The 12,117-nt window shown below is 40.6% G+C and overlaps 1 protein-coding gene across 1 annotated transcript; it reads right to left on the bottom strand.

Annotated features, from left to right (window-relative positions):
* Positions 1-6,253: 6,253 nt before the first annotated feature.
* LOC109871107 (death-associated protein-like 1-A) lies at positions 6,254-11,478 on the bottom strand. The gene is made up of 4 exons (XM_020461940.2): positions 11,137-11,478; positions 7,284-7,383; positions 7,026-7,089; positions 6,254-6,801 (listed from the first exon to the last, which is right to left on the bottom strand). The coding sequence occupies exons 1-4, from the start codon at positions 11,201-11,203 to the stop codon at positions 6,676-6,678; spliced, it is 357 nt and encodes a 118-aa protein (XP_020317529.1). The 5' UTR covers positions 11,204-11,478; the 3' UTR covers positions 6,254-6,675.
* Between the last annotated feature and the right edge of the window lie 639 nt (positions 11,479-12,117).

Raw genomic sequence — 12,117 nt, 5'->3', positions numbered from 1 at the left:
ATGACACTTGGCATCCGCTAATGTCAACCTAGTCAAAAGTTCCTGACAACCAACCTAGCACAGGTGGGATACCAAATGTTCATGAACCAGTGCTTCTTTTGTCTATTTATTAGAGGCAAACAGTACCGACCTGTCATTCGGGGTAGTTAGGGCTCAAAAGAGCTGGGGCTCTGCCTCACCTGCCCTGAATGACAACTTGGCACTGTTTGCCTCTAATAAATAGACAAAAGAAGCAACCAAAGATCTACGTTTGTTTTGCACTGGTTCATTGTTTAGCTAAAAGATTGTTTAGCTAAAAAATTAAACATATATAATTGTTTTGCGAAACCACATTTGTTTAAGCAAGTCAGCCATATCAGCTATGTTTTTTAAAGGGAGTAAATGAGTCTGAATGAACTGTTTTGCTGCCAGACAAGGCTCCCGCTGATAGCCAGGTGTAGCAGTGGTAAGGATTCACTCCATGGTGCTGAAAAGAAAGTTATGCTATTGGGAGAGCTTTATGTAGGCCCTAACAGTTTGTGGGCACAGTTTGTCACCGTTATAGTGTAATTCCTGTATTGTTTAGTATTGTGTTGTGTTGTCGCTTTGCTGGCATGCATCCCCATTCTTTTGTTGTTTGCCCCACCAAGATTTTCATCCTTAAATCGCCACTGGCAGCAAAGATAAAAAATAATAATAAATATAGGAAGAATTCCATACAGATAGATGCAATTTCCCACTCTCAATATCGGTGCATTCCTACTTCCTGGTCACCTGTACAATTGACCGATGACCAATGATCCAAAATGGTGTGCTCTCTAAAATCAAGTGGATATACAAAAAAAGACTAATACAACAACTACAGAAGTATGCTAGGCCACATTGGCTGCGGTTAGACAGGTGGCCCAATTCTGATATTTTTTCCACTAATTGGTCTTTTGACCAATCACATTCGATCTTTTCACATCAGTGTTTTTTTTCAGATCTAATTGGTTAAGAAAGCAACAGAGTCCCTCTTACTCCTCCTCCCCACTGTGAGGCAAGGTTATTGTTGGACTCAAGTGTTTAGTCAGCAGTACAGCAGACGTTAGAGGGGCAATCGACCCTGTCAGATGACTGGGAATGGCATTGGCAGGGAAATGTGCCCTGTCCATCTGCAACTCAGCATACCAACCACCACTCCATCCCTCCACAAGTGACTATGAGGCCTCAGAATTACATACACAGAAGGTACCAAAGGTTTGGGTAAAATATGTGAGGAGAATCACAGATATAAACTTTTGTAGCTCTTGAAAAAAAATATACAGTGCCTTGCGAAAGTATTCGGCCCCCTTGAACTTTGCGACCTTTTGCCACAATCATGAAGTGGAACGACATTTATTGGATATTTCAACCTTTTTTAACAAATCAAAAACTGAAAAATTGGGCGTGCAAAATTATTCAGCCCCCTTAAGTTAATACTTTGTAGCGCCACCTTTTGCTGCGATTACAGCTGTATGTCGCTTGGGGTATGTCTCTATCAGTTTTGCACATCGAGAGACTGACATTTTTTCCCATTCCTCCTTGCAAAACAGCTCGAGCTCAGTGAGGTTGGATGGAGAGCATTTGTGAACAGCAGTTTTCAGTTCTTTCCACAGATTCTCGATTGGATTCAGGTCTGGACTTTGACTTGGCCATTCTAACACCTGGATATGTTTATTTTTGAACCATTCCATTGTAGATTTTGCTTTATGTTTTGGATCATTGTCTTGTTGGAAGACAAATCTCCGTCCCAGTCTCAGGTCTTTTGCAGACTCCATCAGGTTTTCTTCCAGAATGGTCCTGTATTTGGCTCCATCCATCTTCCCATCAATTTTAACCATCTTCCCTGTCCCTGCTGAAGAAAAGCAGGCCCAAACCATGATGCTGCCACCACCATGTTTGACAGTGGGGATGGTGTGTTCAGGGTGATGGCTGTGTTGCTTTTACAACAAACATAACGTTTTGCATTGTTGCCAAAAAGTTCAATTTTGGTTTCATCTGACCAGAGCACCTTCTTCCACATGTTTGGTGTGTCTCCCAGGTGGCTTGTGGCAAACTTTAAACAACACTTTTTATGGATATCTTTAAGAAATGGCTTTCTTCTTGCCACTCTTCCATAAAGGCCAGATTTGTGCAATATACGACTGATTGTTGTCCTATGGACAGAGTCTCCCACCTCAGCTGTAGATCTCTGCAGTTCATCCAGAGTGATCATGGGCCTCTTGGCTGCATCTCTGATCAGTCTTCTCCTTGTATGAGCTGAAAGTTTAGAGGGACGGCCAGGTCTTGGTAGATTTGCAGTGGTCTGATACTCCTTCCATTTCAATATTATCGCTTGCACAGTGCTCCTTGGGATGTTTAAAGCTTGGGAAATCTTTTTGTATCCAAATCCGGCTTTAAACTTCTTCACAACAGTATCTCGGACCTGCCTGGTGTGTTCCTTGTTCTTCATGATGCTCTCTGCGCTTTTAACGGACCTCTGAGACTATCACAGTGCAGGTGCATTTATACGGAGACTTGATTACACACAGGTGGATTGTATTTATCATCATTAGTCATTTAGGTCAACATTGGATCATTCAGAGATCCTCACTGAACTTCTGGAGAGAGTTTGCTGCACTGAAAGTAAAGGGGCTGAATAATTTTGCACGCCCAATTTTTCAGTTTTTGATTTGTTAAGAAAGTTTGAAATATCCAATAAATGTCGTTCCACTTCATGATTGTGTCCCACTTGTTTTTGATTCTTCACAAAAAAATAAAGTTTTATATCTTTATGTTTGAAGCCTGAAATGTGGCAAAAGGTCGCAAAGTTCAAGGGGGCCGAATACTTTCGCAAGGCACTGTATATAGCTTCCCTGTTAAGGTTGATCTCCCCGCCCCACGGAAATCAAATTAACATAATAATACAAATTCCCATAAAAATATGTCAGTTAGAGACGTTTTTTTTTGCATTGGATATGTCTCAATCCATGCACTTCCGCAACTGTGGTGAAAGGTGACAGAGCTAGGGCGGTGTTTGTCAGACCATGAGACATCCCGCAAATCGGTCTTCTCACAAAATTATCTGTAGCATCCGAACGGTTTGAGCTACACACTAATATGGAAAGGTGAGACTCTCACGTACATGTACATGTCGTTTGTTTTGCTCTCGGATGCCCACAGGCCGAGCATGTCTCGTCTGAAGGGAAGTATGCAGTGCATTCAGAAAATATTCAGACCCCTTCCCTTTTTCCACATTTTGTTACGTTACAGCCTTATTCTAAAATGGATTAAATCGTTTTTTCCACCTCAACAATCTACACACAATACCCCATGATGACAAAGCAAAAACAGGTGTTTAGAAATGTTTGCAAATGTATTAAACTGAAATAGCACATTTACACAAGTATTCAGACCCTTTACTCAGGACTTTGTTGAAGCACCTTTGGCAGCGATTACAGGCTCGAGTCTTCTTGGTTATAACTCTACACGCTTGGCACACCTGTATTTGTGGAGTTTCTCCCATTCTTTTCTGCAGACCCTCTCAAGCTCTTTCAGGTTGGATGGGGAGCGTCTCTGCACAGCTATTTTCAGATCTCTCCAGAGGTGTTCGATTGGGTTCAAGTCCAGGCTCTGGCTGGCCCATTCATGGACATTGAGACTTGTCCCAAAGCAGTCCCTGCATTATGTTGGCTGTGTGCTTAGGGTCATTGTCCTCTTGGAAGGTTAATTTTTGCCCCAGTCTGAGGTCCTGAACGATCTGGAGCAGGTTTTCATCAAGGATCTCTCTGTACTTTGCTCCGTTCATCTTTTCCTCGATCCTGACTAGACTCCCAGTCCCTGACGCTGAAAAACATCCCCACAGCATGATGGCTGCCACCACCATGCTTCACCGTAGGGATGGTGCCAGGTTTCCTCCAGACGGGACACTTGGCATTCAAGCCAAAGATTTAAATCTTGATTTCATCAGTTATGGGGTATTGTGTGTAGATTGATGAGGAAAAAATGATTGTATCCATTTTAGAATAAGGCTGTAACATAGCATTTGTAAAATGTCAAGGGGTCTGAATACTTTCCAAATGCACTGTATAGTGCCAAAAATAAAGGGTTAAATACATGCAAAATAATTATCTCTCGGGTATAGGACAGACACTTCAGAACAAGCAAACCTTTGATTTTTTTGGGGGGACCATCTGCTGTTCCATGTAGTGAATCTGTTATTCAATGCATTTGTATGGGTAACAGCAGTAAAGGCCCCAAAAATATACATATTTTTTGGATACTTCAAGGGAGCTTAAAATTCTAAATTAAATTATCAAAATGAACCTTGGTAAGACCTTCTTAAAACGATTCCAAATGGCTTTGTAGACCCCCCCCCCCCCCCCCTTTAGACAGGGCTTTTTAGACTATTATGGGTTAAATACAAGTATTTTCAATTGAAACCAGTTGCAGTCATGAAATTGTATTGGGAATTGAAACAATGACCTCAGGGTTGACATTTCCTTGACAAAGGTTATTCACCACAATTAGATAGTGTTGTAACAGGATTTATGCCATAAAAGTGCTGTGCTATGGCTATGCATAAACAAAATGAAAAGGAAGTCTTAATGGATTATAGATAACTCAATGTGGCATATTCATTTAGTATACAGCAAAGCAAATGCGCAGTATAATTGCTATAATTAATAATGCAACGATTTACATTTACTGTATATTGAGTATCAAAACATTTACTTAAGTCTACACAAACATGCCATTTTGTCATATTAATGAATCACTTCATGCTTTGGTTCATTCCTGTAACACAGCCAGATGTCCTGGACTTTGGGACAGGGTGTGTGTGTGTGTGCATTGCTTATTTCTCTCCTCCAGTCTCCTCATTATGCATGCACAGGTAACCAGCCAAATCCCAGCGGATCAAAGAGCCCTCAACACAACTGAAGGAGGGAACAACGCCAGTACCTTCTCATATTCCAAATCTGTCCAACCTCACCATCTGCTAGAATGGAAGCCGGCAAAGGCTGCCAGCTGTTGTAAAAGCATTTGTTTCCAAGGTTATTCAACTGCCTACCTCAATCTTACAAAATGCCTAAGGCTAACATAGCATATCGTCTCCGTGTGCCATAAAAGCCCTTCACTGTCACTGACAGCTGACATCTTTGCCACAAAGATTAAATATAAGCCGCGAGGTGACTGGAAAGTGGAGCCCAAACGAAATGGTTTCAGAGACGGTTTTGGCTCCTTACAGTAGTCCCCCCCCCCCCCCCCCCTCCAGATCATAATCTTACACATGGTCAGTAAGACCTCACTCACACCAAGCCATAACTGCTCTGCATTCCTCAAATATTTTCACTATATACAGCTGTATGCATCAAGTTCATTTTACTTAATGTGCCTATACTCTGCAATGCCTAGTTAAATAAAAACACATGTACAGAAAGACTGCCAGGAAGAAAAGTATTAAACTGTGTAGACATCATACAAACACTTAGGATATAAGTCAAGCAATTTCAGAGACTTGCTGCCTGTTTATCATAAAACAGCCAACTACCCAGTAAGAGTGGAGCACTACTTAGGTTAATATCAGATAAGAGCCCCTAGATACTCTATGGTAGATCTGGAAGTCTTCAGTGCTTTGCTGGGTTCAGCCTCAGATATTTTGTGAGTGCACTATAAGAGAGGTCTACACTTCTTCCAAAGAAGCACTTCCATTCAAAGACAGTCTGCTGTGGGTCAGTTTCTGTGGAGACACAGTGAGGCAGAGCTTCCCGAGACATGCCAGAGTAAGTTTCACTCTCAGAAACCATGGTATTGTATGCTGTAATTACATAAGTATGTAGATTATGGAAATGTAGGCTAGTGTTCAAGCTCATGTGGAAGAACGGCTCCTGTCAATAGGAGAGGCCAGCGAGACAGAAAATACCTCACAACAGGGAAAATACACCCAAAGACCTTTGGCAATATAGTGCAATCATGACATCTGATCTTCAGGTAGGATGAGCAGAGTTTCTAACTTGGAATCCCCCCCCCCCCCCCACCAGAGTTGCCAGTTGACTTAAACTCACTGAAGTCAAAGATTTCAGAGTTGTCCCAGTTGTCTTGAACACGACATACAAGTGTGACGCATAAAGAAGAAAAAAAACATGTCCTTCAAGCTGATAATGTACTTATCACCACCCTGTGGTCACGTCAATTTGCAGCATGATAAACACTTTCAACCGAACTGATTATAAATGGTAACCTTGTTAACCATAAAACAAAACGGACATGTTTCTAATGCCATGCAACTTTTTTTTATTCAAGCCGTAAACAAATGCTAAGCTTTTCACTATGAAAAACAGAGACGGATGAAACAGTCAGACATCCATCTTATACCCTCTTATGCAACATACCAATTCCAAAATCCCCACCATGTGAGTTTTAGTTCACTTGCATACACTCATTAATAAAAAGGCACAGTAAATGCTGGTTTGTAGTAAGCAGAACACCTATATCCCGACAAAGCCCAACTTTCTCACCTAAAAGCAGTTACAAAGTTCAACCAATTCAAAGTAGATGAATGGATTCTAGAGCACTAAACATTCAAATATTTTCTGACATCTCATGTTGGTCCTCTCATGCATGTAACTAAACCTTCCTGCTAGTCTTTCAGTTGACTTCACATGTTTCCTTCAGGCAACTTCAACACGTGTTTCTTCAGAACTTTTTCGGTTGCTGGATGCAGAAGGTAGACTTGAAAGCTGGCGAGTGTGCCTTCTCCAAAGCAGGTCTGAGTCTGCTGTGTTTCACACTTACTGGGGTCTCTGGGAAGTCATGTCCCAACTGAAACAATTAAGAAATAATTGTATAAAATCATGGCTGACCAAGCAATCTGGAAGAAAACTATTTTACTATGCCAGTCTGTAGTAGGTAGGCTATGAGTAAATGTTGACTTGCATGATCATTACAAATGAAGCCAAATTATTGTAGTTTACAGCTAAACCCGTTTCTTGGCCAACCCTTGTGGGACACAAATGCAGCCATTATTTTAAGTCAGATATCCTTACCTTGTCAAGTGTCCCTGACATCAAGACACTGACTAGCTGCATTCGGCTGGAGGTGGCTGCAGATCTAGAACAGTATGACATGTTTAAAGACAAACTCAACATTGCAGTTAAAGGTTTTCCTGATGTTCTCTTAAAATGTAAAAAAAAAAATACATCATCCAAGCTCCGTCAATCAGCGAGACCCTGTAGATGGAGTATTGGGTGGTATTCATTAAGTACCTAATGGAATTAAACAGGTAGGGACTACCTGAACTGTACCTGGGTTTGGGAACCTTGTGTTCCCTCTCTGGGTTCACATGGTGGGTGGCATGACTCTCCTCATAGCTCTTCTTGGCCACTCGTTTCCCCCCAGCCTTCACTGTGGAGCCAGAGTGGAACAGTTTGAAATAAATAGTTAACATTCTCATTCTTTGCCAATCCAGCATTAACTGCAACATCCTTCTCACCTGTTCAGAAAGGAGTTAAAACTAGTCAGAGTTAATGTAAGACTAAAACAACTGTGCATGTTGTAATACCAGTTGGTCTACTTCAATATAGAAGTAGATTGTGAGAATATCAGTGCTGACGTTGGTAGACTGATTAAGAGGTGGCACTGGCAGTGAGAATACAGTTAAGCATTGTCATCTTATTTTCCTCAGCTGCTTGCAAGAGGCAGGGTTAATCAAAACAAATATACTTTACCCACATCCTGTCAAAGCAACAAGTGCTTATAGCCCTTTCAGGGTCCCTTTCAGGGTCCATGTGTATTAAGCACATCTCAGAGTAGGGCAAAGCGCTCCTACTCTTGATATGGCCCCAGAACTTGTTTTCTGGGACATCATGTCACACCATAAGTCTAGTCAACAGGCAGTGAACTGCAGTGCCTTCAGAAAGTATTCATACCACATTGTGTTACAGAAGGAATTCAAAAGTTATTCACCCCCGCACCACCAAGAGTCAAAGTGAAAACATGTTTTCTAAATGTACGTAAGTATTCACACCAGAGTAAATACATTTTTGAAATCACCTTTGGCAGCAATTACAACTGAGTTTCTGGGTAAGTCTAAGCTTTGCACACCTGGATTGTACAATATTGCACATTCTTAAAAAAAAAAGTTAAAGCTCGATCAAGTTGGTTGTTGATCATTGCTAGACAGCCATTTAAGTCTTGCCATTAATTTAAGTCAAAACTGTAACTAGGCTACTCAGGATAATTCAAGTCATTTTGGTAAGCAACTTCAATGTATATTTGGCTGTGCGGTTTAAGTTATTGTCCTGCTGAAAGGTGGATTTGTCTCCCAGTGTCTGTTGAAAAGCAGACTGTACCAGGTTTCCCCACCCCCTCCAGGACTATGCCTGTTAAAAAAAAATGCTAATCCTTACCGATGACAAGCATACCCATAACATGATGCAGACACCACCATGCTTTAAAATACAAAGACCGGTACTCAGTGATGTCGTTGGATATGCCCCAAACATAAAGCATTGTATTCATGCCAAAATTAATTTCTTCGACACATTTTTGGCAGTTTTGCTTAATTGGAAACAGGATGTATATTTTGGAATACTTTCATTCTGTACAGGGTTCCTTTTCACTCTGAATTAGGTTAGAGTAACTACAATGTTGTTCCATTCTCAGTTGTCGCCTACCACAGCCATTACACTCCGTAATTGTGTCAAAGTCAACATTGCCCTGATCGTGAAATCCCGGAGTGGTTTCCTGCTTCTTCAGCAACCGAGTTAGGAAGGAAGCCTGTATCTTTGTAGTGACTGGGTGTATTGATACACCATCCAAAGTTGAATTAATAACTTCACCATGATCAAAGGGATCAGTCTTTTTCTTAACCCATCTACCAATGATTGCCCTTCTTTGCGAGGCATTGGAAAACATCCCTGGCCTTTGTTCACTGCTCGACTGAGGTACCTAAGAGATAATTGTATGTGTGGGCTACAGAGATGAGATCATTCAAAAATCATGTTAAACACCATTATTGCACACAGAGGGCGTACATGCATCTTAAGCACATTCTTACCCCTGAACTTGCCATAACAAAGGGGTTGAATACTTTACGCAAACATTTCAGCTTTACATCATTTTAAAAAAATAAAGACTGAAAACATAATTCCACTTTGAAATGAAGGGGTATTGCGTGTAGGCCAGTGACAAAATCTAACTTAATCCATTTTAAAATCAAAAAACATCAAAAAAGTGGAAAAAGTCCAGGGGTGTGAATACTTTGAAGGCACTGTACATATATTCAACTAATAATGTTATTACATTTTGCAGTAGCTTGGTGGTAGTTGAACTAACTCAAATCTATACTGAAAAAAATATAAAAGGCAACATGTAAAGTGCTGGTCCCTTGTTTAATTAGCTGAACTAAAATGGCCCAAACATTTCTCCTTTGCCAAGATAATCCATCCACCTGACAGGTGTGGCATATCAAGAAGCTGATTGAATAGCATTACACAGATGCACCTTGTGCTGGGGACAAAGGCCACAATTCTTTTTAGTTTTGTAACACCAGAATGCCACAGATGTCTCAAGTCGAGGGAGCGCGCAATTTGCGTGCAGTAATGTCCACCAGAGATGTTGCTAGAATTTAAAGCTACCTCCGTAATGGTAAAGAATTTGGCAGTACGTCCAACCGGCCTCAACTACAGACCCAGTGTAACCACCACATTTCTGCCTGTAATAAAGGCTTTTTGTGGGGAAAAACTCATTATGATTGGCTGGGCCTGGCTCTCAAGTGGGTGGGCCCCTGCCCAGTCATGTAAAAATCCATAGATTAGGGCCTAATGCATTTATTTAATTTGACTGATTTCCTTATGAACTTGAAGTAATATTGTTGAAATTGTTGCATGTTGTGTTTATATTTTAGTTCAGCATTGGTAACATTTTTTGTAGTTAATTACTTTTGTCATGAAGCCAACTACTGGAACTACACTTTATTAGGCAATAATTCCCTTTCAGCCTCAGACCTGCCTAATTCTTACTTGAAACACTGCCTCATTCTGTGTTAAAGACACTAAATTACACATTCTCTTAATATCTGACTCCAGAGTGATCTGTTCTTGCAATTTGTAAACGGACATGTCAGATTTTCCATTTTTTGTTGTTTGGATGTAGTGAACTACCTTTTCCTACATACAATGTAACTTTTGTGGCGCCCTAACACAATTAATATAATTAAGTCATAGATATCATTCTCAATGACACCTAGTCTATAAGCGGGAGATATGGTCTATTTCTATGCTTTCCGTTTAAGTTTCTTATTTTGTACGACAGCTTCAAACACCTAAAAACACAATATTTGGGGTTATGGATCATATATTTCACAGCGGTTTAGATGGTACACTGATTCTCTACATTATACTTGTTGTGTCACAAACTTAAAATTAGGCGAACTATTAGAATTTTAGCAACCAGGAAATGGCGGAGTGATTTCTGCAAAGTGCATTTTATAAGGGTAGCTTTAGTGTAAATTAATTTCTTCCAGTGTGAAGGACCTGGTACCTTGGAAAACTATTTTCAGAGCACTGGTAGCGTCCCAAACACTGCCAATAGACATTCAGCCTTCATGAAGTACGGCGGCAATAATGCCGTTAATTAGCATTTTAATAAACAGTTTGACTGATTATGACTCAAAAACACATGTACAAGCAAGAACCTGCATTGGGAAATATTCACTTAACTACATGAACCTCAGTGCTGGCCATCCTGTCCCTCGAGCACAGAATGTAACACGGTTGAACAATAGGCTATGCTATACACTGATTCAAGTTCCATACCGCATTGTGACGATAAATACAATTACAAGTAGCAAGGATGAGAGCATTTAGGCCTACTACTGCATGCAATCGTTAGGAGTTTCCATATTTTATTAGTTTACCACCTATGCACTTGAGATTTGAGCGTGCGTATCAACACTAGCAGAACTGTAACAATGTTCGCACAAGACGAAAACAAAAATAAATTCAACAGGAAGAGTAGACCTATATGGTAAATACACTGAATGTGGACCCCACTTACTTCCTCAAAATAACCCATTACATCGAACACATTGTTATACAAAGAAAATACGCAGTTCAGTGACAATTACGAATGAGTGTGAATTAATCGACAATATACCTGCTGGAGGATGGCCAGCCTTCAATTCAAGACTCTCTCTCATTTCAGATTTAGATAGCTGAACCATTCTTGACTTCTGAACAACAATAACAGAACACAAACTAGAACAATACCAACTCCGTTGCTTTTATACTGCTGAAAGGAGAATGACGTAGCTGATGCAGGAAGCAAGCATCAGCATATGGGACTGCAGCACTCATTTATTCCACACGAGTGGACCAGACATATGGCGTGAGCAGCCTCAAACAGTTACATTGTTTTATTTAGTAGATCGATTGGCGCATTTGTGTCTGTGGTGCGCATTGAGGATGTTTATGATCTAATCATATTTCCTACCTACCAATCCTGTCGTTAATACAACACTATTGCCTCGTTCAAAAACAACCTTCAGCCACTCCCCTCTGTGTTTGCAGATCTGAATAAAGCAGGATAGAAGTAAGCAATATGGTAATTCACCATCAGGTTGGGTAGAGCATATACATTGCTATCGACTTTTTAAAGATCTGTACATTATGAATGACCTAGAGTACAGGGAGGGGCAACAGATTGTTTTTGAACAGAACTCATCTCACATTTATCTTAGTGGAACATGCTTGCTATTTATGTAATAAATTGTTTAAAACAACTTGATATCCTGGCAAAAAGCAGTGCCTGCATTGTCAGTCTTTGTTTGTCACTTCTAACCTATTTTAAAGTGTTTATCTGAAAAGGTCTATTGTCTAGTCCTGAAATAAGACAAAGAAAATGCTGAGTGTCTGATCATTCTTTATCATGTTGGTTGTTTCCCAAATGGCACCCTACTCCCTAAATAGTGCACTACTTTTGACCAGGGCCCATATGGTTCTGGTCAAAAGGGGCCCATAGGTCGTAGAAAAAGAAGGCAACGGTTGCATCCCAAGTGCCACTCTATTCCCGTACATAGTGCCACTCTACTCCCTACATAGTGCACTATATAGGGAATAGGGTGCCATTTGGGGACCG

Source organism: Oncorhynchus kisutch, linkage group LG26, assembly GCF_002021735.2.
Source record: "Oncorhynchus kisutch isolate 150728-3 linkage group LG26, Okis_V2, whole genome shotgun sequence".
NCBI classification, from domain to species: Eukaryota; Metazoa; Chordata; class Actinopteri; order Salmoniformes; family Salmonidae; genus Oncorhynchus; species Oncorhynchus kisutch.
Note: the sequence above shows the minus strand (reverse complement) of the source record. Positions and strands in the feature narration are given on the sequence as shown.

Bases quoted from the DNA above. Each gene is read 5' to 3' on its own strand.
- LOC109871107 (XM_020461940.2), bottom strand. From the start codon at position 11,203: ATGGTTCAGCTATCTAAATCTGAAATGAGAGAGAGTCTTGAATTGAAG. The intron at 7,384-11,136 runs GTATATTGTCGA...CTGGCTCCACAG, and splicing joins GGCTGGCCATCCTCCAGCAG to TGAAGGCTGGGGGGAAACGA. The intron at 7,090-7,283 runs GTACAGTTCAGG...ATACTGTTCTAG, and splicing joins CACAAGGTTCCCAAACCCAG to ATCTGCAGCCACCTCCAGCC.